This window comes from Chelmon rostratus, chromosome 15, assembly GCF_017976325.1.
Source record: "Chelmon rostratus isolate fCheRos1 chromosome 15, fCheRos1.pri, whole genome shotgun sequence".
Classification (NCBI taxonomy): Eukaryota; Metazoa; Chordata; class Actinopteri; order Chaetodontiformes; family Chaetodontidae; genus Chelmon; species Chelmon rostratus.
The window spans coordinates 6,922,197-6,949,680 of NC_055672.1; the positions used below are offsets into that span (position 1 = coordinate 6,922,197).

General features: G+C 42.1%; 1 protein-coding gene across 1 annotated transcript; it reads right to left on the reverse strand.

The window, feature by feature from the left end:
* Window positions 1-1,733: 1,733 nt before the first annotated feature.
* paplna (papilin a, proteoglycan-like sulfated glycoprotein) lies at window positions 1,734-26,873 on the reverse strand. The gene is made up of 27 exons (XM_041954203.1): window positions 26,613-26,873; window positions 24,007-24,069; window positions 23,171-23,274; window positions 19,353-19,413; window positions 19,042-19,144; window positions 18,788-18,918; window positions 16,938-17,061; window positions 16,725-16,805; window positions 16,468-16,640; window positions 15,886-16,009; window positions 15,673-15,799; window positions 13,135-13,339; window positions 11,585-11,761; window positions 11,248-11,398; window positions 11,062-11,142; window positions 9,831-10,026; window positions 9,470-9,554; window positions 8,986-9,112; window positions 7,999-8,482; window positions 6,232-6,390; window positions 6,006-6,133; window positions 4,926-4,980; window positions 4,584-4,730; window positions 4,186-4,313; window positions 3,967-4,075; window positions 2,989-3,164; window positions 1,734-2,523 (listed from the first exon to the last, which is right to left on the reverse strand). Exons 2-27 carry the CDS (start codon window positions 24,061-24,063, stop codon window positions 2,363-2,365), a joined length of 3,654 nt encoding a protein of 1,217 aa, XP_041810137.1. The 5' UTR covers window positions 24,064-24,069; window positions 26,613-26,873; the 3' UTR covers window positions 1,734-2,362.
* Between the last annotated feature and the right edge of the window lie 611 nt (window positions 26,874-27,484).

Sequence of the window (27,484 nt, forward strand, 5' to 3'; positions counted from 1 at the left end):
GTCAGCCCCTTTCAGATATAACAGACTATTAGCAGCTTTGTTTCTGTTCAAACAGTCAACAGTGGTGGAAGATGTGCTCACATCTTTTAGTTGAAGCATAAAAGCATCAAAATATGCCACCAAATTAAGTACCAAATGTAAAAGTGCACATGCAGAATGGCCCATTTCAGAATAGTGTGTATATTTATTAATGAATTATATCAATTGATGCATTAATGTGTTCATCATTTTAATGTTGCAGCTGGTAAAGATTATTTTAACAACTTTTTACACTGTTATCTTGTGAATTATGTTTTCTTAATCTGTAATAATACATCTTTCATTGTTGATGATTATATTTTTCGAACAAATAAGTAACTAAACTTATGATAAATAAGTGTAGTGGAGTAAAAAGTGCAGTATTTGCCACCGAAATTTAGAAGAATTTTAAGTAGCAGAAAATGGAAAAACTTGAGTATCGTATTTGAATAAATGTACTTAGTTACTTTCCACTACTGCTCATTAAGCTATAAATTCATTTTTGATCAGCGAGGACCTCAGTGGGACCAAAACTGAGGAAAAACAATTTCTACTTGCTCCATTTGTTTCCATTAAAACATGTTTGTGCTGACTGGAGTCACACAAACAGGAAACAGTGTCTGTGAGACGGCAACAGAAACATGGTGCACAACATCTGTGAACTAGATAATCATGTCTCCTCCTGCAGAATCTGACTCACTTTGTTAAGAAAAAGAAAACAGAATTTAGTTCTCTCTAAGCTCATGTGGTTATTTAAAGCTGACGGACAAAGGAGTATTGTGCTAAACTAAATTAAAAACACCTCCACCACCTACAGAAAAAATTACACTAAATCAATCTATATGACTGAACTATGTGAAGTACAAAAAAGTATTTTTTAAAAGGTTTCACACACCAAATTATATGGTTTTTAAAAATGCCCCAGGTGGTTATTGTTTCAGCCATGATTTCAACTGCGATTTTGATAGTGATGATATTCTGTTCATCAAGTTTGCAGCTCTAATGGGCCAAAGTCAGTAGATCTGTGCTGCCCTGCACAGCAGCTGCTGGTAGATGCTCTTGTTTACCTGATGTTACATAGTGAAGCAATTAGGTTGTGTCAAGGTCATGTTTAGTCAAAGTATTGTACTTTGAATATAATTTACTTCATTGTCTTGCTGTATTGTGTAATGCTGTAATCATTTTTTTTTTTCTTGAGCTTCTGTAAGATGTGAATTTCCTGTCAGTGAAGTCTTATCTTCTCAAAACTAATATTTGACACTAATCTTCCCATGGAGGTATTTTCCATTCCATTAACAGGTACAAACCCCCTCTTACATAAAAAAGCCTTTGAAATAAATGAATTTGTCCATATAATTATAAGGCAAAGATCACCTGTGACATACATACAGCCTAATTCATGCTACTGAGAAATCATCTGGTGTAAATTATCAACACCTGTGGATGACGGTATCAAAGTAAAACTCGCAGGAGCAAACATGGCTCTGTGGTTGTTTATTCAAACAGGAAAATACCAGCCTGGTATTGCTGTAATATATAATTAATATGCCACTGTCGGTCAACACAGTTCAGCAACTGTATATGAAGAAGAAGTTCTTCCCAGTCGCTCAGCACAAAGCAGCTGTTTGAGGCTGCATTTCATTTGTTATGTTGAGCGACCCCTTGTGGTACAAACTGGAACATCAAGTAGGAGTCAAACCACCAAAAGCTTTTATCAAAATATTATTTTTATTATCAAATAATTACATAAAAATAAACAATGCCAATAGAAAATAAAACCCTTTATCAGTGAAATGCCAAAATGCGGATTAAAAAAAGAGCAGTGGTCAAAACAGTCCAGCAGAGGTGAAATAATTCACTAATTCAATAATGACCTGAAAGTAAAATCATCACAATTCTCTAGATAACAGAGAACTTGTACAGAAGATCCAGAGAGTAAATAACTTATTTTAAAGGCGCGGAAGAGTAAGAACGACAAAGAAAGTTTGACTTTTGCTTCATCACATTCAACAGACTTTTACATGGTACATTTCATTTTAAGGCCCCTATGTCATGTTTCCATATTCAGTGTTTAATGCAGCAGTGTCCAAACAGACTCCCTGAACAAAGTGTTCACAATCTGCAAACTCCTGGTTCACAGCATCTACAGCTACAGTAATCAGTCCCTTTTTTTCAATGCATTCTTGAACTGTGATTCTGCACAGCCTGGTCGGACATGAGTGTTTTGAGTCATTTTGGCAATTGCAGAAGTTCAGTGTTCAAAATGCAGTCCTCAATGTTTGAAACACTGCCCTCCCCCATCCCCTCTCCCACCCAGCCCAGAGTTTTTAAAACCTCGCCGTCTTCAGCCTAGCCGACCAAACCTGTCGTTCTTCTGCGAGTGCCTGGTACAGCTGGCACAGCAGAAACTGGAGTAGTACGAGTTGGAGCAAAGTCGGGCGTAAACGATCAGCTCGCAGTTGGCAAGCTCGGGCTGGTCCACGCATTCTGGCGGCACATCAACGCCTGCAACGGCACAGTTGAAAGACAGTCCCCGTTTAGAGTGTTTTTTTTTTAGTGCCTCATAAAATCAGTTCAGAACACAGAACGTTGGTGGTGTTCTGTAAAGTAAATTAAGCTTCAAACAGTGTGAATCACAATTGCAGCCTTTCTTCCTGCTTGTCCACCTGCAGGCCACAGATTTGACTCAAAAGTAAGCCTGGTTCCAAACCTACCAATTACTGCCCACATCCCAGATTTTTTATGTGATTTAAATATTAGTAGAATAACAATTTAGGGTAAGGCTTTTGATTTACCTTGTCCAATTTTTGTTTCAAACTTAATACCACTGATGTAAAAATCTGGCTTTAAACAGTTTTATCTCTTTTCTGATAAACTTTATCATATTCGTGACCATATGATGACTTCAAGGACATGGCAAATCTGTGAAATGAAAACATGAGGACGGCTGAGTTACACTATTTGTCTCACCTTGTTGTGTGTCTTTCGTGACTCTAACTTCAGCCGTGGCGCTCACAGAGTAGATGCCAGTGTAAGCGTTGCAGGTGTAAGTGCCCTCATCTGAGGGCTTCACGTTGTTCAGGATCAGGCTGCCGTCAGAAGACGTCAGGATGTTCCGACCGTCGGGACGCACAGGTACACCATTTCTGTAGTGAAAGAGGAGTTAAGGCCCATCAGCTTTGAGATCTTACGTTGAATTAATATTCATGGTATTTGCAAAAATCAGTTCACGACAACCTCAACTGAAGGAAAAGACCAGGCAACACTTAATATTAAGGTGCACACATTCACCAATGACCAGGTGCTTATTAGCATGCATGTTAGCAGAATTATGGCTCTTTATTAGTCATTATAAAGCACTGATTAATGCCTTATTATGCATGACCATATTCTACAACTACTAGGCCATCCACTAAAAGTTTTCCCTAAATAACCTCCTAATTAGAGCTTATTGATAACAGATAAGGAAGTTGTTGTGCATAAATCACGATCTTAATAAATAGAGCCAGAATAAGGCAAGTGCTTTATAATGACTAATAAAGATGCAATATGCTACTTGTATAAGCTTCTACTTAATATGTGTGACCAAAGATTACTTCCATCTTTAAAAAGTCATATTTCTGTATGTAAAACTCCTGTATAGTGTGGTGTGTGTGTTTTTTTTAGTAACTCTATACACAACTTTTTGCACCTTCTCCTATTTTATAATTGGATTTATGAGTTATGAACTTTGTGATCATGTAAATGTTTATGAAGACAAAAATGTTATTTTAAATCTCAAAAGTATCATTATATTATTTATGGCACTTTTACAGTTGTTAAATATCTTACAAACTCTGTTAGAGCACTTCCTCGCTGTGTTGTTTACTCTTGGGCCCAAAATTAAGCATCAATTCATCATGAGGTCTAACAGCATAAATATTTGAGCTCGATAACATAAGTTAGTACCTGGACCAGCCAATATTGACGTTGTCTCCTGACACCACACAGGGGAGCACAGCTGTGCTGCCTTCAGACACCTGGATGTTATTAGGAGCTGTGGTGATCCTCAGGTCCGCTGGACAATAGACAAAACCCTCATAAATTCACACTGAGTTATTCTGGACAATGCCCAGACATGCTGACATCTGCTGGTGATTAAGTGGCATTACAACAAATAAAACTCACTTTGGACTCTGAGTTGCAGCTGTTTCTGCTCCAGCTGCTGCTGAGTGGACGCTGTACATGTGTAGACACCAGAGTCTGCAGACTTCAGAGAGCCGATGATCAGAGTGCCGTCTGAATGTTGTGTGTGTCTGCAACACAGCAGCATTCAGTATTCAGATACTTTACTTAAATAACAAAACACACTGTGAAAATACACAAGCATGAGTCCTGTATTCAAAAACTTTACTTAAGTTAAGTATTATGGGTAAAATTTACTGTGTGTTTCAATATATCTGATGTTTGTGGATTAATATTACTGCTGCATCAATGTGTATGTTGCATTTTAATGCATAGATGTTTCAGGTTGAGCTCATTTGAACTACTTCATATACTGTTGGTTAGTTTAGTTTGATCATTACCTGGAGTCACTGAGGATCTGTCCATCTTTAGTCCACTGAATGTTGACGGACTGAAGTGCTGACGGAGGGACAATCTTGCAGGAAAGTCTGGCAGTTTGTCCTGATCGCATTTCCAGTAAAGATGAGCTGGACCGCTCGATGCTGAACCTGAGAGAAATTACCGGAACAGATCAGTGACTGTTCCATCATTTACAGCTTCACACATCTAACAGACCTCAGAGAGGACGCTGGAAAGACCATTTGTCTTCAGGTGTTTTGTGTCCATAATCTTTCATTTCTCTTCTTTACATTTTATGGAAGAAACCATTTTTGTGGACAGAGAGAAAGAGAGATTGTTCTTACCGAGGGATGGGACCATCTCTGGGCAACGAGGTGGGAGTCAGCTGAGACGATCCCTCTGTGAGTAACACATGATTGGGTGAACGCTCCTGTTACAATTCACTCACATAATGTCACAATAACATATCATGCATAAAGACCGGCTAACTTCTCAAGGTCAGCATGTTCTGACACAACCTCTGACATCATCTGTGACATCAGGGCTTCATCCCTCCATCGTCTGGATTTACGTGTGACGGACTAATTGGGGTTAAAGTCGGTCAAATTAAGGTTTTGACCGAATCTGGCCCCAATTAGCCGATTGCACAGCGGGTGACAGTTTTTTTCTCAAAAGCTTTCTTAGAAAGCCCTGATGTTGAAAGAAATACAATGTGGTGTTTACTGGACAATGTACACTCTGTTTATGTCCACGCATGTTTTGAATTTGCAGATAAGAAATAAAAAAAAGATCAGTTTCTTTCAATAATAATGAATGGACAAGAAGGTCAACATAATGTTGGCTCATATTAAAAAACAAGCATGAATTTAAAAAGAACAAGAAAAAGATTCTTCAGCACAGCTAAATGCTATGCTAACATGCCAACAATAGCAATGCTCACCCTCTTAGGTTATGATGCTAGCATGTTAGCATTTTCTAATTAAACACTAACCATGAAGTATAACTGAGGGAATGATGGGAACGTTGTTAGTTTGCAGATTTTCTGTCAGAGGGGGACAACATGATCACAATCTTGACATGGTGGCAGCACTAGAGGAAAAGTCCGGGGAGCTGGTTATTACAGTTCATCCTCTGGCCACCATGAATATCTGTAGCAGATTTCACAGCAATCCATCCAACAGTTGTTGAGATAGATCAATCTTAGCCACAAAGGTCAACCTCATGTTGGCGCTCAAGGAAAAGCCAGATCAGTAGGATTCATCCTCTGGGGACAATGAATGTCTGGACAAATTTTCATGACAATCAATGCCATTCCTTCAGTATACAGCCACACTGCGACCGCGGCTAAAAATTCCAACCAAAATCAAGATGAAGTCAAATTAGTAAGCAAATTAAATGATTTCACACAGACGCTGCTGCTTTACCTGTGACGGACAGGTAGATATAGCGGTGGTCTCTCTCCTGTTCACGAGTCGCCACACATAAAAACCAGCCAGAGTCTAACTTGGTGAGTGGGCCGACTAACAGGGAACCATTGGGCTGCTGATGATGCCTGAAGAAAACAGAAATGAAGAGGCAGAAAATAATCACAAATATTGACAGACATCCAAATTAAAGGTATAATTAGCCACTATGTGTGTTTCTTCTGACCTGTGAGTGGACAGAGGGATGCCGTCTCTTCTCCACTCCACGATGATGGTGGAGGACGGCGGCGGGCTGACTCTGCAGGGCAGCACCACCGTCTGGCCGACTAAAGCTTCCACTGTAGAGGGGTCGGTCTTATCGATGGTCACTTCCCCCAGGGTCAAACTGAGGACACAGGAGGGGATACAAGGATGGAAGGAAGGAAGGAAGGAAAGGAATAAAAGAAGGAAGGAGGAGAAAGTTGGAAAACACAAGAAAGAGAAGATTGAAGGGAGGAAGAGAATGAAAGAGTCACTTTATGCTCTACTGTTGGTACTTTTATTTGCAGTCACCAAAGCAAGCATAAAGATCGCCGACAACCTGGCTTCAGAAGTTTATCAGAGAAAGCTCAGGAGAAAAGGCAGAGATGAAACCCAGCTTTGGCACACAAATGGCCCATGCAACACGAAAAGTGACGGGACAAACATTAAAACCTTCACCCACAAAACAAGTTCTGTTCCAGCTCGACAAATCAAGGGTGATGTTAACACATACAGAGACAGAGGACAACTTTCCTAACACCAGAAAACGACCCAAAGTTCCCAAAAAAAGGCTAAAACCTGTGATGTAGCAACTACAACTAAACGGAGTAAGGTGAGGAAAGACAGGGTTTAGTGACTACACACATACGACAGGTGAAACATCAGAGACAAACCTTTATTAGTCTGATCTAATGACATCAAGGCGACAACACAGAGCCCAAAGGTGGCGGCGACTGACGCAGTGAGGTAGCAGGCACAAATAAGCACAAGAGGAATAACATTAACGACTAACAGACAGTGAAAAGTCCCAGAAGCATTAAACAGTGGAGCTGTCCATTTAGAGTCGCTGTGAGTTCGTCAACTTCTCCAGACGTTTTGTGGAGGTTAAAGGAAGAAACAACGTGCTGCTACTTAGACAAGCGTGAGAGTCTGTGGAGCTGGAAATACAGTATTTTACAAAGCAAGGGTTTAGATTATATTAGCGTCACAAGAATGATGTGAGTCTACACACCGTAAAGAGCGTGTTGCATAAAATAAAGCACATGACGTATTCTGTTGTACAGATCATCTAAAGCAGGAATGGTTGCGTAACATAATGTCTTAACGAGCACCTTAACACCAGGTTGGTTTGCTGGCTGCTCTGGTTAAAAGTTTCGGGTTGGTTTAACTTTTGACCACAGCTGCTACAACCAAAGCGCACTTCTAGATCACTGCAGCAGGGTGAGAAGTCAAACCACCAGAGGTCAGCAAAAACAAGATTTTCAGGGGGTGTTCAGTTTCTTGTTAAGTTAGATAATTTGTCTCAAAAGCTTGGAAAAAAGGTAAGATTGACTATTTAGTCTTTACTTTCTATTATTTGCATTTTACAATTACAGATTCTTCTAAGTAGTTGATAATTATGCTAAAATTAAATTATTATTTAACTTAATTATACTTGAAAATCAGGTTGTGCAAACTGTGTACTTTTTGACCTTCTGTTTGTTGTATGATTGAAAATTATATGACTGAGAACATCCCTTTAAATGAAACAATGATAAACAACTTTAACATCAACTTCATTATTATATTTGAGGGAGAAATGACTGATGCACACGATTGGTTGGTGTTTCAATCTCCTTCAGCTCACTCTTTGGCCCGACTCATTGGGCTCCTTCAGCAGGGGTAGGAAGGCTGTTAACAGCATTACGAGGCCAGCGGGGCTCGGGCATGGAGTGAGCTTTTCATTGTGCTCCCTGGGTCTTCAGGATCTTACCTCGCTGCTGGACCGGTGTGCTGTGCAGCAGTACCATGGGAAGGCCGGCGGTTGCGCAGATGGATTCTGGCTCTGTGGGCATGTGTGGCGGCACTTGTGGCCTGTCTGCCGGTGCTGCTGGTCGAGCCTCCGTGGACTATGAAAATCCTCCCCATGTTGCGAGACCTTCCACCTGTTGAACCTCCAGAGGTGGATCCACCTGCTCTAGATCCTCCTCCAGATGCGGTGCCTGCTCCTGATGCCGTTCCATGGGTAGATTCTCTTCTGGAAGTGGGAGCGACCGGCTCGGGGCCCCGCTGGCTCGGTGTAGGAACCTGGCACGCCCTCTGGCACTCAGCCCTGGTCATGAAGTTGTTGCTGTTGCCGTGGCAACTTCCATACCAGAAATGCTCACACTTGGAGGTGATGACATCGTAGTGGTAGCGTGATATCCAGTTGCTGCAGGAGCCGGCAGCACGAGGCAGGGAGCAGATAGAGCGCTCAACTGCAGCAAAGAAACAGGATGGGTGAAGTTACCGACTATGACAGTGAAGCTTTCCTGCTCTTTCAGCTGTATCATACAATCTTCATCAACAGAGATCCTCTGATGAGGACCGTGTCTTACGATTTAAAAAGCTAGTAAAGGGACAACAAAGTTCTCTAGTGCTACATCTTTGATTATAATCAGCAAAGTTTCCTTGGCACAACCAGTACTACAACCACTGAACACTCAAAGCGAAAAGACAGAAAACTGGATTTATACTGGTTACAGCCATTAAGTTGAAGAGTCAAATCCCTGGATCAGCTTGGGATATTTGTGAAGGAAAAGTGACAAATGTATATTTTCTCCTGCTTACGCTATTTCCTGTGAGCACTGCCCTCAATAGCTGGCAATGGAGCGTCTCAGTGGCCAAAAGCAACAAACTGTGGCTGCACTGGATGGATCCACATGTGAATCAAAGCTAGAGTAGGTGAGGTATTTTAGAAGCATTTGCATATTTGTCTTACTGCGGTTAGGTGGGTTGGGGCAGCTCTCCCCGTTGGGTCCTCCTGCAGGTGTGGTGCGGTCATAACAGCACCCGTAGGTGGTGGTACGGCACTGTGCTGCATTCTCAGTGGGAAGAGAAGAAGCACCCTGTGGAAACATAACATCATAACAGGCAAGAAGATTAAGAAGATGTTAAACGAGTTTTGACACATTTTGTTGTTATAGTTGTTGTGTATTGAGGTTTAGTTGATAAGCAGGCACTCGCTGAGGTTTGTCTGTAGTGCTGCGCACGAAAATTAAGATCAACATGCAAAAATTGTTCATGTCCACACAAAATTCTCAAATAAATATACAAGCATTTTCTACTAGTGTTTCTGATAACTGTTCTCTTTCAGGACAAAGAAAAACTTCACACAAGTAAACATTTTGTTTTTTATGGTCGATCTGGTCAGTAATTGTTCCCCACTGTCTCCCATACACAGACTGTCATGTATTTTTGCTTACAGTGGTTGCAGGGGCCACATACTCCACGCAGCCCTCCTTGTTGGGGCCCTGAGCATCCGTCACTCCATCTTGGCAGCAGCCATAACTGACACACGGAACATGAAGGGAATAGTTACAAACAAGAAAACACTTTGTACAGAAAGTTTGTGCCAAAAAAAACAAAATGTGCAAGTGTGACATTTCCAGGAAAACCTCAGCCTCGGTTTAGTCACTTAGTGGTAGCTGTGGTGGTCATGCGTTGCCAAACAACCTCTGGTCAGAGCGGTCACACAGCCATAAAAGTAACACCCAGACAAAGACTCTAAAAAAGACTCCATATGTAACCTCAACCACAGTGTAATGACAGCTTGGAGCTGGATACCTGGCCTGAACGCAGGATGGCTGGACAGCAATGGGAGTAGAGACCTGTGGGCAGCCCAGACCCTCAGGGCCCCCGGCTGAAGTGCGTCCATCTGGGCAGCAGCCATAATAAGACTGGCTGCAGTGGAGGACCGGGGCGGAGCTGTGAGGGTCGTGGACTGTGTTGGTCTGGGTCAGATCAGTCTCAGGCCTGTGGGCTAAGATGAAACCAAGCAGGGGGAGAATTCACACATACAGACTAGACTCCACAGTTCACTGTGTTTTAAATAGGCAGGACTACACAAAGCAATGACAAAGTTCACACACTGCTTTAGAATTTTACAATAGAGTCTAAGCTATTGTGCTTGAGGACTTCACGGGCAGCTGAAACACAAAAGAATGCAAATAAGAAAAGAACTGCTCCAAAACACATTATGATTAACCAACCAAACAAAAAACACTACCAAACAATTTGTTTATGGAAATATAAAGTAGGAAACTGTGGAAAATGAATTGGGACAAGTAGTTCCTGCAATCAGACGAAGTCTCACAGAAATTAACACACACAAGACCTCAGACTTGAAATTCCTGACCACTGGGACGGTGCTGCAGAATGCCAGAACATGCCAAAAACACCACAGCCAGCACTTGCACACTTCGCTGCTTCGAAAATATTTTAATCAGGCTGACAGTGTCCATGGACCCCTGAAAACATGTCAATCAGGCCTGGATAATTAGTGCAGGGACAGAGGCTGGATGGGGAGAGGGGGGGCTGGTGGCGCAAAGTGACAGGAGTTATATCAGCAGAGAGGAGGGGGTGCAGGGCAACTGTAAGGTGGCAATTATTAGGGTCCCATCACACCTACAGTTTATTTTCTTTGGACCAAATAATGGAAAAGATTTATTTTATTAAACAAATATCAAGTTATAACATTTAATAGATTAGACTAGTAGAGTTTGGTCTGAAATGCTTAGTAGCCTTTTTCCAGTGTGTGGCACAGTTGTCATTGGAGGGGTTTTGCTGATTAATTAAAGAGTGAACCAAAAAAAAGATAATTCTTAGTAATAGTTCATTCTTTTTGCTAACACAGTTAGCATGAATATCTCAACATGCACCTCAGTGTGTTAAGTCTGTTACAGTAACTGCTAGTGACTAAAAGTGTACATCTATCACCTTCAAACAGACCACATCTTTAATTTTGTATATTTATAATAGTCAGACAGGAGAATCAGCAGATAAGCTTAAATCCAACCTGTTGCATGGTCTGGCACGTAGGGCTGGAAAACAGTCTGTGTGTTGTCGTGTCCTCTTGAGTCCTGAATGCTGGGAACCACTGCACAGAGAGCAGGTAGAACAAACACAAAACCAGTGCTCGTCACACAGGTGAGTGGTTCAGTCAGTGAATTTCAGTCAGTCATTTTGCATTCTGTGTGCTCACCCTGTGGGCTGTAGCAGGGCTGGTTGTTGCAGCGCTCCACTGTGGGGGGTTTGTGGTAGGCGCTACACTGGTTCACGGGATACAGATTCCTGTGTTGGTCCGAGCAGATCACCTGCCGATCCCGTGAGCCGGAGCCACAGCTCCTAGAGCACTGGAGGAGAATGGAGAGCTATAACTATAAACCATCATTAGAGACCATCACAGGATGGTCAATACCCCCCTGCCACGCTGTCACGGCTGGTAACCAATAAAAACTGTCAAACTGAAAGCACAGAAGTGATGCTTCACATTCAGCCGCAATGACAGCACATAAGTTTGTGTTTTTTGCCGCTCTCACCAGTCCCCATTCTCCAACGTGCCAGCTGATCTGTCTCGGGCAGGCCGCCATCTCACAGGGTCGGACGGCAGCCGGGCGGAGCAAAGTGCTGCAGGATGTTTCCTCCAGCCTCATGCCTCCTGAACCAACGCAGGTGACGTCCCGGGTCTGCTCACCTGAACCACAGGTCACTGAGCACTGCAAACACAACAGCACAGGTTTTACAAGATTTTAGAAAAGATTACACCTTGAATGTTGAGGCCAAACGGCAACGTCCGGGGCGGAAACATGATGTGCCAAAAATTGCATTTCCTTTCACTTGAGGGTGGCTCCAAATCATGTCAATCCCCATAGACCCCCATGTTAAAATGCCCAACTTTACAGCAGATATAAACATGTTTACAGCCAAATGGTTTTGCTCCCTATAGCTAATTTCCATATTCACGCCAGCTGTACAGGGGTGAATTCACTAGTTTAAATTATATTAAATATTAAAGTTATGCATTATTACAGCATGCCCACTTCGAATGACAGCTAGCTGGTAAGTTTCAGCAACCAGGCTTCATTTGGCCCTGCTCAACTCCACCCACACTCCCCCTTTTTGCCATTTTTAGATTTGGCGGAGTCAAGCGCTGCCAAGATTGTGACAGCTGGAACCACTGAGGTTCACAATGTCTCTTCAGAAAACTATAGGTGACGTCTTGGAGACCATGTCCAGCTTTTTATGGTCTGTGGTCAAGCTATTTTGTATTATATAATTTCAGTAGAGCAAAAAAAAAGACAGGAAAATGTTATTTAAGATGAACTTAAAGCCATTACATAAGACAAATGAAGACACATCTGGACTAAAATCTGCATCTTGTGTGTCTCAAGAGTCTGTAATTCTATCCAATTCACTCAAATGCTGTACATCCCTCTTGCATCGGTGTTGCTTTTGGCTTATAGGACTTTTCTAGCTTCAGTTCAGGCTTCTCGTGTGATCTTGGGTTTACATCTAACACTTCTTTCTAACTGAAGTGAATGTTATTTTGTCTGCTATTTGAATAAGATTTTTGACCCATTAAGCCAATAAAGACGGCAGCAAAGTCACACATCTCATTGCTTGTCTTGTACTAAACCAAGGAGGAGCACACCAGGCTGGAATCAATTAATCAGATGATTTCAGTCTTCAGCTGATAACTAAGTGAACACTTGATGTTGATTGGTTGGCCTGGTGTGCTCCTCCTTGGTTGGAACAAAAACCTGCAGCCACACGGCCCTTTATGGAATCAGTTTGACATGCCTATATTAAACCTTTGTTATAAGGTTTGTTTTTCAATATCGGCCTTTTTTAATCCTCACTTTCACTTCCAGCTGCCTTTTTTATGAAGCCACAACTTAATGAGCTAAAAGTGTTTCTTTATTTTGCAGCAGTCAGAGTATTTTTCACTCCAGTTGGATGCAAGAGTGAAGCTAGTTCTGGAAAACTAAATGTGCTGGTAAATGATGTATTGTTGTATTAAGTATAAATATAGAACAGTGCAGATTTTACACCATTGTTTCATATCGCTAATTATGTGCAATTAACTCACCGCGCTCCATCTAGTTGCACGATACTCTGCACATGTCTGCATGTTGCAGGTCTGCAGAGTGGGTGGTGCCTCGGCATAGGCAGCACAAACAGCATCCTCCACCACGCGGGGGCCACCGGCATCATGGGAGATGCACTCCACGCTGCGGATCTGAGAGCCTCCACCGCAGGTAACCGAGCAGGCGTTCCACTCACCGGTTCTCCAGCTGGGAAACCCACCGGGAGGGAGGAGAGACAGGAAACAGTCAGGGGATGTTGTAATGCAGTGCAGAGAAAAAGAGTTTCATTACAAATAAAAATCTCAAAAAGCACAGCTTTCATTAAACTTCTCTTTGACAGACAAATGTTTCTGAGCAGCAACAATATGATGCGAAACACTATGTGCAAATTTTCAAATCTGGGACATGCATAGAATCTCAATTAATGGAGAAGGTTTCTCTGTGGAAGCCCTGCTTTGCAGTTGTGGATGGTCACATGGGAACTTTGACATTAAAAAAATTCTCTGCAAATGCTGCATTATAGAGCCACGCTGAAAATCTTGATTTGAATGACAACCTGTGGTTTGACTGCTGCAACCAGCCACACCCAGCAGTAATGCACAGACAGACAGGTAGTGAAATACTGATTTTTAGTCCGGTGTTATGTTGCTCTTTAAAGTTAAATTGTGTACTAAATATAGTGCTGCAACTAATGATAATTATCACTGCTGAATAAACTATCACTCATTCAGTTCATCTGTGTAATTCGAAGTAATAAATAAATGTGTTCATCACTGTTTCTCATATAAAAAGACCATTTGCTTTTGTCTGACCAACAGTCCAACACCCAAAGATAATTAAAGTCCAGTCTGTAGGATTTAGTCGCATCTAGTAGTGAGGTTGCAGACTGCAACCAACTCCAACTCCCCCTCCATTATGGTGGTCCTGAAAAATGTAAAAGGCGCTCTCTTGAGTCAGCCTTTGGTTTGTCCATTCTGGGCCACTGTAGCAACATGGTTGACTCTGTGGAAGAGAACCTGCTCCCTCATATAAAGAGCTCATTCTGAGGCAGCAAACACACAATGATTCTTATTTTAGGGTGACTGTACACTAATGGAAACATAACTGTGAATATTCTATCAAATTTCTGCCCACAGATCCTCCTGAATCCGACAAACTGGATCTTTAATTAACATGATTCCAAACCAGACCAAAGCAACAACTCCTAAACATTAAGAAGCTGGAACCAGATAATGTTGCAAAATTTGTGTTGATTAATTAACAATCAACTAATGGTTTCAGCAATAATTGAATATCAGTGTTTCAGTAATTCTTTAGTTCAGATACATGTCAGAGTTTTGGAATGAAAGCCTTTCAAATTAAATGCACGAATATAAAAGGATGCATCGTTTTAACAATACAGCTACAAAATAACTACTAACTACTACTAGACATGTGATTATGTTAAAAACAACACATCCTTTTGGACACTGTTCGAAACACAGAGGTCCGAACTTTTGCACATGTTAAAAACTAAGAGAAATTAACTTCAACTGGTTCTGGCCTTCCATGCAGTATATCTTTCAATTGAGGGGTAATGAGGGTTGCAGTTAGCGTCACCCGAGCCTCATAAACATCTCAGGTTTCTGTGCAGCAGCATCAAAGAAAAGAGGCAGGAAATACCAGAGAGTCACTGGCTGAAGCCCCGGCTCTTTACTACCACACCCCCGTGTCCCATTTAGATGTGCACAATCCCTGACAGCCCCTGCATGAAGACCTTTAACCTGCGAACACCTCACATCACAACAGCTACACGAACAGACTGGGACAGAGAGTTTTACAGTTTGCTAAAGCAGTCAGGCAGCAACCCAGCTCAGGGATCATGTACAGAGGTGACAGGTTGGGGGGTGAAAGAAGGAGGAGGTCTTTGATGGAATCTGGCATCAAATCATGACTGGAGAGAGTGTTCAGTGTGTCCAGGACCAGTGAGGAACATTAAAGGGTTGAAAGGAGATCTCTGAACTGGACAGTTGCCCCACGCCTTCGTTCTCAGCCCACATGGAGGAACAGGCTTTGCACTAAACACAGATGCTACAGTCAAACACATCTGAAGGGGGAGATGACATTTCAATCACTTTTTAGGTGCCAGTAGTTGAAGATTTTTCATTTTCCAGAGGTGAAGGATGGACATCAATTAAGAGAATTACTAAAAATGATTGTTCATGCTCAGGAAAACAGCGACCATCATGACGTCATGATTTAGATCTCCCCCCGTGTTTGCAGGTACCTAAAACTTCACTACGGCCCAGATCCTGGGTTACCTGAATACATAGGCTCTGGGACTTTCTGAGGATCTCCACAACTGTGGTGGATACAGGTACGCCATCCTTTCAGACAGTCATAACACACCAACAACAGTCAAAAACCTGCTCTGAAAGGTATTGTTCTGCACTTCATTAACTTTATGAGCACAAACATTCTTTCCATTCACTTACAATGGAACAAAAATGAACTGTGGATGCTCAGAAAGTTCTGTCAAAGTCTACTTAAGTGTCATTTACCTGCGGGTCTGTGGGCACGGATGGGGGTTGCATGTGCGGTTGGTCTGTGGCCTCGGCAGAGATGCACAGAGATAGTCAGAGTAGGCCTCATTATCAATGGTGCAGAAGACCAAACGAGACTGGTAGCCTAATGAAGGAAGAGAAAGATTTCAAAATTTAAACAAGCAATGGTCTGCATCCGTGCATGTTTTTAAGTGTTTTTCTAAGGCTGACCTGATCCACACTCCCTGCTGCAGGCAGACCAGGATCCAGAACTCCAGTAGTAGCCATCCCTGGCGCGACTATTAGGGAGGTAATATTCATAGTCCACCCCTTGGTTTGGCTCCTGGCTGATCAGCTGAGAGAAGAAGGTTGTGCATTAAAAAAGATGGAGATCATTCACTCAAAGGCAGTCTGTCCAAGATTTTGGTCTAAAGCGGCTAAATGCAAGATTCCTGCTTGTTGGAGGATGAATCCTTCTGTTTTCCGGACTCCACGACTCTAACGTGATGAAAAATTCTCCTTGACTTAAGACTTAAGGTCAGTTGATCCTAAAATGTATTTAGTCCTAATGTTTTGGGAATGTTTTGGAAAATTATGCCCAAATTCCTACATGTCTACAAAATACAAGACATATAATAATATAATGAATGCATTGTAATAAATTTGTCTAAAACACATTAATGGGCCCAAACAGCTTAAGAGTTTTGAGTGACCTGCAATGTCACTGTTTTAAATGGAGATATGGAGCAATCATTTAGAAAATAAATAAAAGTGTAAAAGACAAAAGTTATCTCAGTACATGTTCAGTCTTACCTCAACAACAAGGGGTTCGGTGGTGGGGCCGCGGCCGATGATGGTTTCAGGGACGTTGTCGCCCTCAGCCCCTCTCTGGTAGTACAGCATGGTTCCAGCGATGGGTGTCGCCCTGGAAAACTCGATTACCCAGTGGCCATTGAGGTAATACTCACCACGCAGGTTCTTGATGGCTGGCCATGCAGAGAGGACACAGTCATCGTATGTACAATATACAGACAAACACCAGTCTACCAGTTTGTTTTCTGAATGCTCACCAAGGTAGTTGCGTGTGGCCACTGTTTCTCTGATGCTGATGGTGGTGGCTCCAACAGGGATGATGAACATCTGGTTGTAGCCTGAGATGCAAATGAGACATAACATTTATTACACATACAAACTAGTGAAATGCTACAAACTGAACAAATCGGCATCTCTGATGTTTCTTTCTGGTTCCTCAGCGATGACGATGATGATGCTGTGACGCGTACCAGTTGGCAGGTTGCGCACCGAGAAGCTGTTCTTGACGCTGTAGCAGGACTGTCCATTACCCCCACACTGCAGGCAGGGGTCCTCCTGCTGAGGAGACTCCAACATGTTGTCACAGCCCAGACGCTGAAGACGGAAAAAGAAAGGAAATATTCTGAAATGATGAGGTTTGTTGTGAATTTAATTTGTCTTTCATTCTTCTTTAGAGTTTTTTATTGGATAATTTTAGCATCCTGTGATAAGCTAAAGGATGCTTAGATAGTTTTCCATTCTAACAATGTAGAGATTTCGATAAATACTGACTAGTGTGCATGAAAATAGTCAGTAATTTAACTATTGATCTACAGTATTGTCAAGAAAATGGAGTATTTATTCTACTCTAAGCTTCATTCCACTGCATTTATCTGACAGCTGAGAGTTACAGAATAAGATTTTACAAACAAAACATATGATCAGTTCATAAAATATGATCCTGTGCTGAAACTGTCAAACAGTATGTGAAGTAGTTAAAATGTGCAAATCACATTAAAATACTGTGTGTTATGTGTAACAATATTCCAATTATATAATATTTATAATAATTACTCTGTGAAAGGGGGCATTCTGCCCAACAAGTACTTTTACTTTAAACTTTAAGTTAAGGGAAATCATGACTGTAGGACTTTGACTTGTAACAGGGTATTTCTACAGAGTCATATTGCTGCTTTTATTTCTTCAACCACAGCCTTTACTTAACATTATCCCATTTACATTTTTTTTACCCTGGAGGTAGCAAAGCAAGGAATACATCAAGCATGGTGCACAAGTGTTGAGTCAGCAGTATGACATAAACCCTAAAAAAGGCAATCACAAAGTTCAATCACAGAACTGCTGGTTCAGGGGCCAAACCACGACAAGACCTGAATTGACATTTAACAAGGTGTAGGAGGCAGTTAGATCTGTGCAAGTAGCAATCCTACAACCAAAAACTCTGGAGCTGGAGGTTAAATAAGTGAAGGCTGAAAAGAAAAAGTAGACCTGAGGACAGAGTGTATTTTGGACAGCGGCTCCCCACAGAGGAGGTGATAAAGACATGATGACAGAGGTTAAATAGAGGAGGTGTTTCGTGAGGAGGAGGTTGCTGCAATAATTGCACGAGAACAGAACGATAGCAGAAATGTTTGACATTTCCGCAGAGTGAAACTAATCCTCTGACTGTGTCCGCTCTCATTAATGAAGCGATGCTGTGAATGTTTGTGTGTCTGAACCTCAGGGATATTTCACTCCTCTGACTTTGATTAGATGGACAAAGTGATCCTGTTATTAGATCAAACCAGCAACACAGAAAGTTTTATCTGGATTATCTGATCCACTAAAGACATATAAAGCTCTTCTAAGGTGGAAAACACCTCGCTAGAGGGACAAAATGTCCCTGTAGCTGGCTCAAGTGCCATAGAGCTGGGGCTCAATGTTGGGGCTCAAATGAAGCATAAACCTTAAATGCAGCCCTGTGTGATTTTAAGAGTCTGTGTCTGAGAAAAGGCTAATTAGAAGCAAATATAACTGTATCAAAAAGTATATGAAGCTGCATTTGCAGATAATAAAATGTGCCCATTAAAGCTGCTGGCAGACTTGGTGTGTGTTGTTTCAGAGATTACCATCTGATCTCATAACCACTGAGTCTGAACCTAAAGTTTAAATTTTTAAGTGATGATTCCAGAAATTATTGTTTTCTGACATAGATATTCACCAGATTAGCACCTTAATAGGCAGATTTAGCGTTGGAAAGTGCAGATGTAGCTCAGTTCTTCAGCTCTTACTGTATTACATTTCATCTAATCTCATGCATGCACGTGTTGTCTGTGCAGCCTACCTTGCAGACTCCATCCACACAAACATCCCTGCGCCCAGGGTGGCAGGGCGTACCGTCAACCACAGCCCTGCTGTGACGGTAGAAGAAGTTTTCGCCTCTCGGCATGCAGTTCAGCTCACAGGGGTTCTCAGCTGTTGGAGAGATGAGTTTCATTTCAGAATAAAAGTAAGCACTCTTAATTCGTTCCCAAATTCGAGGCCCATTATGTGGTCTCGTATATCCAAAAATATGACTACATTTGCTTTGCTTCTGACCTCCGTAATATGGGAGCCACTTGTAGCGTTTGCCCCGGAAGTCAGTCCCATCAAACTGGGAGCACTGCTCCTCACGGAAATCCTTGGATCCCTCTGGACAGTCCTGAGTGGAACAATGAGAGGCTCAAACAACTATTAACAGAGAAAATATATCTGGTTTATCTAATTGAGGAAAACACAATATTTACAGATGACACTTTGATGTTATGTGCCATCCATGTGACAGCTAGGTAATGGATTTATTAAGCATGTTTAAAGGCCAATCACTGAGAGAAGAGCTGAAAAGTGACGTTTCAGGTGTGTTTGTTCACCTGGATGTTGCAGGAGCGGTAAGACTTGTCTGGTCCCACACAGTTGTGTCCTCCATCGGTCCTGTGTGTAGATAATAAAGCATCAATATGAGACTTCAATATCTTCTTAAAACCCAGGGATGATGGAGCATCTCTCAAAGCTGAACTGAGAACAAAATATCTATTAGCTCTTTGTGAAGCTACAAGGCTACAAGGTCGTCTGATATATGAATCCAGACACAGTTTCAAAGGGGTACTGCAGTGATTTACTGTTGCACTTTAAATAAAATTGATGTGCCTGTTGGAGACCTATGAAAAAAGGATGGTCAAAAGTGAAACGGATCCTATATTTTACATAATGCAGCAACTCCCCTGTGCCTCCTCCTCCTCACCTCCAATCTGTGTGTCAGAATGTTAAAAATTTAAGCCTCAAGCCCAAACTGAGTCGCCTTGCAAGGCAGCTGGATTCACAAGATCACAAGATCACACGATGTGAGAATCCATCTTGCCCAAGCTGCAGTCTCCAACATGAAGCCAATATGAAAGTGCCAAAAACTGCAGTTCCTTGAATGGCCACTTGAGGCTGGCTCCAAAAGCGAGTCAATCCCCATAGACCCCCAAATTAAAGTGCCCAACTTCACAGCAGAAATAAACATGTTTACACATTGTGATGTTGGACATGTGAAATGTTTGACATTAGGGACACTACGTACATGTTTTATACAGTGTTTTTATGCCCTTGGAGTCGTTTGGACCAATCAGCATCCTATGATGAACAACAACAATGGTGGCTCCTAAACAGGTTAGCATAGATGCTACCATAGGGTCATTTCTATTTCTTCAGTGACAGAAGAGTTTCGCTTTAATGCTAAATCATATGTTTCATTGATCTGATGATTTGAAGCTAGCCTGTCATAGACAGATAGTTCACCCAATCACCTGCCAGGTATTTTTTAAAGTGCCCGCCCTTTTCCAAGCAGTTTCCATGGATGTTTTCGCACATGTAACAAACCATCTGGTTACAAAGTGCGATAACTCTGATGACATTAGCAGGGTTGCTTTTCAGACTTCGGAAAGCTCCTCCAGAGCCACAGAAGAGTGCCCTTTTAAGCCACAAATATGTGTTTTCATTAGTTCTGTCAGTGCTATAAAAATCCCCTTTTCCATCTTTTCTGACTTGACTTTCATTAAAACTTTATGGGTCATTATTGTAACGCAGAAACAGTTAATGAGTAGGTGAGGCTGCAGAGCACATATGCAAATACAGCTCAGACTGTCTGCGAGTGCAGAAATAACAAGTTCCAGCTCTGACATTAAGTGGCATTCCTCTTTAATCTGTGCCTTTAAAAAAATGAGCTCTCAGCAAGAGGAGAAGCCTCAACATCATCTCTGCTGAGCCTAAAGCTAGCACAAACATCGGCGCACATGGCGGTGAGCTGTGAGACAGCAGATTGTTTCGCCTCCCTCCCTCCCAGCCATGCTGATAACTCATGATTAAGTCACCTCCAAAAGTACCTGCCCTGAAGCCAAAAACACGAGACGCGCTCCTGTCAGCACGCCAGGACTGAGACGAAAACATGTCCAAACGCTCGGTGACAACATGCAGCCTTCAACTCTTCACCTGGGAGTGGAAAACAAACATTCGCAACATCGAACAGCACTTTCAATTTCAAATGATACCGAACAGGAAGGCGGAAAACTGGCAAAATTAAAATAGATTATATGCTGACAAAATCCCAAAGCTTTAACGCGTGACTCCTTTGGATGGAAGTCAGGACATTTAAAACTAAAATGAATGTTGGGCAAAATGGGAGTTCCTGTAAAGCACACAATGAGTCAACAGCTGTCTAATCATAGTATTTAAAGGTGTGATCCTGGCAAACCTGGCAGGCAAGATATGACAGAGTTCATCCTACTATGTAGCAGTGGGCAGGCACTGTTACTCATCATTCAGGCACAGAAGGGAAACAGACTCACTGACAGACTGTCTGCCTCACTGACTGCACGGACATGTTGAAAACCAGCATCGGTCGACGGATCAATCTGTCAAACACCAACATCCTACACAGATCTATCAGGGCTCACTTTGTTCTGCCAAGGCAGTTTCCCCACAACTCAATGTGGAAAAACTACATTTTCCTACAGCTCGCCGTCATGTAAACGCAACAAATCAAACAAGGTGAATCAGACGACTGTTCGGACATGTTAAAGACGCAGCTCATTATGTTCTGCCCGGTGGGAGTCTTTCTTCCAAGAAAAAAGAAACGAAAAGAAAAACTTGTGCTTTTTATTAACTTTCCTCTGAGTTATTGCTCAATAACCGAGACACACCTTAATTCTGCTGAACACTTCGTGGCCAGAAAGACTGTAAACAAATGCAAACGCAGCTGATGAATGATAGACAGCTGGGTAGAAACTGCTGCAGATCCCGTGCAGCCGTGTATCAAGTTAGCTTGGAGGTTTAGGAAGAAATTACAGCAGCAGTGGCCTTCAGGTGAATTCTGAGGTACTTGTATGCTTTATACTAAAGCATAAAGGGGAATTATTATACTTTTTACTGCAGTCCACACTTCGTCCGAAACCTGTCCTCATGGCTTACTTTACAGATGCAGATTTTACCTTAAAAAATAAGCTTATAAAACACAACACACTTTTAAAGACTAAACCAGCTTCCAGCCTTTTTGGCTTGTGACCCCTCACTAAAAATACAAGGGTCTGATTTGGGGCCCTTTGTCACGAGTTGTTAGCTGTTCCAGCAAAGAGATAATTCTCCTTTAAACTCCTCAGGTGGTTTCATTGGAGAATGACTGTTTAAAGTTTAAAACAGGTTCAATTACATTAAAGAAACATTAATAAGGAGCAGAAGTTTGTTTTTTAGATTTAACGTGTGACCATGTGGAAGGGCTCACCTCCTATGTTTAGAAAAACTGGACTAAACTACCAAACTGTATGAAAAGTGGTTAAAACTAGCTACAAGTCGCTCAGGTACACCAATAAAATAAAGTTTACACACTGATGCATCAGTATTAACAAGCTAATAATAGGGGCAATTTTTCTGGAGAACGAGTCCCCTCACTTTGGCTGCTGATACTTTCACTTGTATTGGAGTATTTTTACTTTAATGTTTTTTTACTTAAGTACAGGGTCTGAATATTTGGAGGTAAACCACAATAAGACACCCACCACTTCCCACCTCAGGACTGCGGATGACTTTATGTGTGACATGAGGCAACACGCCGGCTGGATTCCAGCAATACGAGCTAAGAAGAGAATATTTACAGTGTAAGCTGGCAACAACAGCAAGCATGACCTCGCTCTGTGCTGTTTAGTCAGAGGTAAAGAGGAGCAGCTTTACAAAGCAACATGAAGAAGGGGCAGAAAAATGTATTCAAAGAAATGATGCTATAAAAAAAAACATGTGTGCAGCAGAGGAAGAACGTTTTTAAACCACCTCTGAAGTCTTTCCAGCCTAAAAAGGGCAGACAAAAATATTCACTCCTGATCTGATCCCCTTCAGCAGCCAACGGGCAACACCCAGCAAGGAGAGGTCCTTTTAATGTTAAAGGGCCCCTCCCTGTAGTCTGTTTTGGACCTAAGACAAGCCCACGTCCTCGTGACTTCAAGGCATTCTTTTAAAATCGAGATACAGTCTGCGCCCATGAACTTCACAAGTAGCTTTCATCACACAGGGTGGAAATATGTATTCAGGACCTCACAATGAGCTCAGATTGTGAAAGAGAGGCTGATTGTGGGTCCATGTGCAGAGAGTGTGTTTGTACAGGCATGTTTATGTATATGTGGGTACATTACGAATAGGTAAATAGGGGCAGGGGACATACCTGTGGGTGATGCAGCGCCTGGCTCTCATGGTCACACCGCTGCCACAGCTGCGGCTGCATTCTCCATAAGGACCCCACGAGTCCCAGTGGTCCACACCAGGCACCTGGACATAAGACAGCAGTTCATGCACTATATCAAAATGTCAATAAAAACAACATTAACTCATCTTATAAAGTGTTTTCTTTCTTTCTTTCTTCACTGAGTTTCAATGCTCGCTCTCGGTTTCAGAAGCAGCAGCTGTTCCCGAGGTCAGTATCGAGCTTTGGAAGTCAGTTTTTAAGCCAACATGGACGAGAAATCATTTAAGTGGTCAGAGCATCTGCAGTTAGATGACAACTAAACACTCTCCATTCAAAGACTGCGTGATGCAACTGAAAGCTCTGGTGCAGACAGCCAGATCTCATGTATCATACAGATGTTTTCTGTGTGTGTGTGCCTCTGTGTGTATGTGTGTCAGATCACACATATTACGGGGATGAGGATGCAGAAAATAAATTCAGATTTTTGAACAACATGAAACATTTCTTTCAAATCTCAAATCGGATAGAGGCAGAAAAGTGAATATACTTATATTTTCTTAACCAAAATGTCACATATATACAATTTACTGTTATTCTTAGCATTATTTTGCATTCACAACATGTAACCAACTAGCAAAATAGTTAATTCATGTTCTGTTGATCAACTATCTGGTCTGCACACAGCTGAAATAGTGGACAAAGTGCATGAATTTAAGCTTCTAAAAGCAGGTTGATGTCTCTGGTTTTGCTGGTGGCTTTGAAAGCAGCTTTCATTGCTTCTGTGTTCATTTTCAGCGGATCCTCTGTGAGTTTACCGTGAGGGCTGGAGCCACGAGCAGCTGAAGGATTACCACAGGCAGCAGCATCTCCATTGTTCCCTGGAATTAAAACCCCCCAAAAAAGAAGAGACATCCAGAGTTAGTCACTGTGACTAATAGAGGCTGTTACACATTGAGCAACTTTTCCGGAAACGAGCCAGATTAACAAGAGCGTAAACTGTAATTGATGTGAGACACAGGCCAATATATGACTGAAAGAGGTTTCTGAGCAGAACCTCCCCTTATCTGATCCAACAACAATAAACACAAGACAAAAAAAACAGTATCAGCCTCAGATCTGGCTGACGGTCTGTACTCATGTCGCCCTGCAGCATTTCCTGACATGCTGCCAAGTGTATAAATCAGCCAGAAGTCGGTGAACGTATGTACGATTTCAGCGTCGAGCTTCAAACTGAACGTACTGATGCAAACGTGTTCTGTGGTTTGGTTCGCAGCCACCGACCAATCAGCAGCTGGAGCTGCATCTGTGGGTTTATGTCTGTTGGAAACCTCGTATGCTGAAGGTGTCAGTTGCAGCGTTGGTTTGTTTGTCCACAGAGGAGGAAGCAATCTACAGCTGAAGCGATCAGCCAGTTAGTCAATGACTGTGAGGTGAATATCTTTGAGTTTTGGACTTTTTCAGACTCTTGCATCGAGTTTAGGAAATAATGATGGACATTTTTCACTATTTTCTGATATTTTATGGACTAAATTAGTCAGTTGCAGTCCTAAGGCAATCTAAAAGTGAAGTTCTGGATTCCACATTTCACAAAGAAAAACAAAAGCATGTATACAACCATGATTCCAAATAAAGCTGGGACTCTGTGTAACACATGAACACAAACAAATTCAGAATAAGCAGCTATTTACAAAAGTCAATGAAGCTGATGAGGTCAAACATTAAATATATTGTCTTTGCGCAGTTTTTAATTGAGTCAAAAGGATTACACAATCATCACATCATGTTTTATTTGTGTTTTGAGACTGGGTTGTACATGCTGAAATTTATCTTAAGCAAACTAATGGAAAAAGCTTTTTGTGAGAACTCCAACACTTTAAACACCAGCCTTATCATTTCCCTTTCTATCTCATCACTTAATTGCTCAACTGAGCTAAAAATGTCTCCTTTGTTGCATGCGGAGAGGCTGTTTGTTTGTTTTTTCCAGGGCAAATGGAGGGTTTCTTGCCCCCCTGAGAGAGAGGGAAGGGGGTTGGCTGGAGCTGCCAAGCCACCTCTGACCCTGTCTGCCAGGGCGACCAATTCCCCCGGCAGGGAGGAAAGCTGCCCTGCAGCCCTGAACACCCCACAGCGAACAGGCGAGAAGTCAGAGGGATGATTATGTCAGAGGGAAGACAGTCAGCATGTCTGATCCGACCCTCTCCAACACTCACTGGACCCAGAGCCCCAAACTGAGCCACCTCCCCGGGTGGTAATCCGGTTCTCTTCTGTCTCAGCCAGTAACTGTACAGATAAAGTAAAAGACAGGACTGCCCCAATGATCATTTTCATTACTAATAAACTGTCGACTGATTTTACACCTGAATCAATTAATCGTTTTGTCCAGAAAATTGCGAACAAGAGGTAAAACACCAAAGATATTCAATGTGCAGTTACATAAAACAGAGAAAAGGAACTGGAACTGGTTTGTTTTGCTTGATTCGTGACTTTAAATGATATCAACAAGCATGTGCACTGCAGCCTAACCGGATACTGACCTTAATAAGCATAAGCATAATAACATCAGCTAACCATTATGAGCAGTTAATTCTGCTCCACAGAAACAACAAAACTACTGAGTGAGACATCCTGTGGACACTGAAGCCTCACAAAAGATGCTTGAATTAACAATCAGCTATAAAAATGCTTGTCAGACAATTTTCCAATCAATTAATTTACTAATCTGACTGATTATAATCTCAGTGCTCAGTGTACAATCCACCGCTGAGCCTTTGATAAATGCCTCCGTGAGATTCCTGCATCCCTCACTTTTTATTCCAGCTCATAAAAGCCTTTGGCTTCAGGCTATACACGCTTTTATCCAGCCAAATTAACAATTACTCGTGAGTCGGCCAGGGCAAGCAGTGTCTTGCGTTCTGCACAGGGTGTGTGGCGCAAGTCTGCAAAGGACACCTGGTCAGTCTGGGAAAGCATCAATGGATCCTGAGGAGGAAACCATTAGATTTACAACATCCCTATAAATAGTCAATAAGAAAGACATTGATTATTTGGGTTAGGCTTCTGGTCAGAAAGTCTCTCTGTGTTTTATGGATTTACCTACTTTTTAACTCTTTTGTCTGCATATTATTGCTAGACCATTCCAGTAAGCACAAATATGTGTAGAAATTAACAGCAGGGTGTTTTGTAAACGCTTATTTTTGTTATTTCTCGTGGACCACGATCCAAACAAACTTTCTCTTTAATCTCTTTTTCATCTCCTCTAATGAATATTTCCGTTTTCGCTGAGGTGCCAATTCCTCAAAAGCGCAAAAAAAAATAAATAAAAAAAAATGCGATTTTCCATTAAAACATCAGTCATTTAAAGGAAATCTGACATAAGAAGAAACCTTCACTCTCGCTTGTGTGAAGTCGCTGGGCTACTCACCCTGTCGTCTGGTTTTAAATGCGGTTTCTTGGAGTCCTGGACCCGGAGGATCCTTGCGGTGGGACCGTGCAGGGCGCAGCGGGACTGACAGCTGGTTTCTCTCCGGAGCTTCGACTTGAAGATGCGTCTGGACAGAGCTGCGCTGTCCTGGATATATGAGGAGGCTTATCTGGCTGGAAACCTTTGTCTCTCCCTCTCTGTTGGTCTTGCGTCCAACAGGAAACCGAGAAGAAGAAGAGGAGAAAGGTCCCGTTGGTTAAACCTCCTTGGCGGCGTCATCAGCGCGCTTTTTAACCATCCAGTCCGGTTCCAGCCCCTCCTGACAGGCGCCGCGATCCTTTTACGCACAGCCTGTCATTTCAGAGCGCAAAAATAACAGCTAATCAGCGTGTTCGTTTGTTGTAAGGCCCCCAGAAGCGTATCCGAGATGGTGTTTTGGGAAGGTTTATTCCCTCTTTGCTAAAACTAACGCATCATTATAGCCTAATGCTCTCCCACTGCGCATAGCCTTCATGTAATAGCAGGGTATTCACCCACAGCCATGTCCCTTTAAAGTTCTGTCTCTAATGGAAAGTAAGTTTTTGTAAGTGAGTGTTAAAAAAAGAACTGGATTGTGTGTTTAGTTGGATTCATTATGATGATTTAACCCTTGGGTTTGTTGTGTTTACTTCCTCATTGCCAGATGTATCAAGAGAGAAGCTTTTTAAATCCATGCAGTCTTCTTCTTTGTCAAAATCTGGTGCCTACATTACCCACAATGCACAATGCTGTGTTAGTATTAGTATTCGTACAGAGAGATGAGGAGTGGGCTACAAAGGTTTGGCAAGCTTCACCTCTTTCTAACACCACCCCTCTGGATTTCTTTCATGATC

Excerpts from the sequence above, each read along its gene's own strand:
- paplna (XM_041954203.1), bottom strand. The coding sequence starts at position 24,063 with ATGGAGATGCTGCTGCCTGTGGTAATCCTTCAGCTGCTCGTGGCTCCA. Across the intron at positions 18,919-19,041 it reads GTGGCTCCCATATTACGGAG|CTGAGAACCCCTGTGAGCTG; the intron begins GTCAGAAGCAAA and ends TCTCTCCAACAG. Across the intron at positions 9,113-9,469 it reads ATGTGGCCCCTGCAACCACT|GGTGCTTCTTCTCTTCCCAC; the intron begins GTAAGCAAAAAT and ends ATGTTTCCACAG.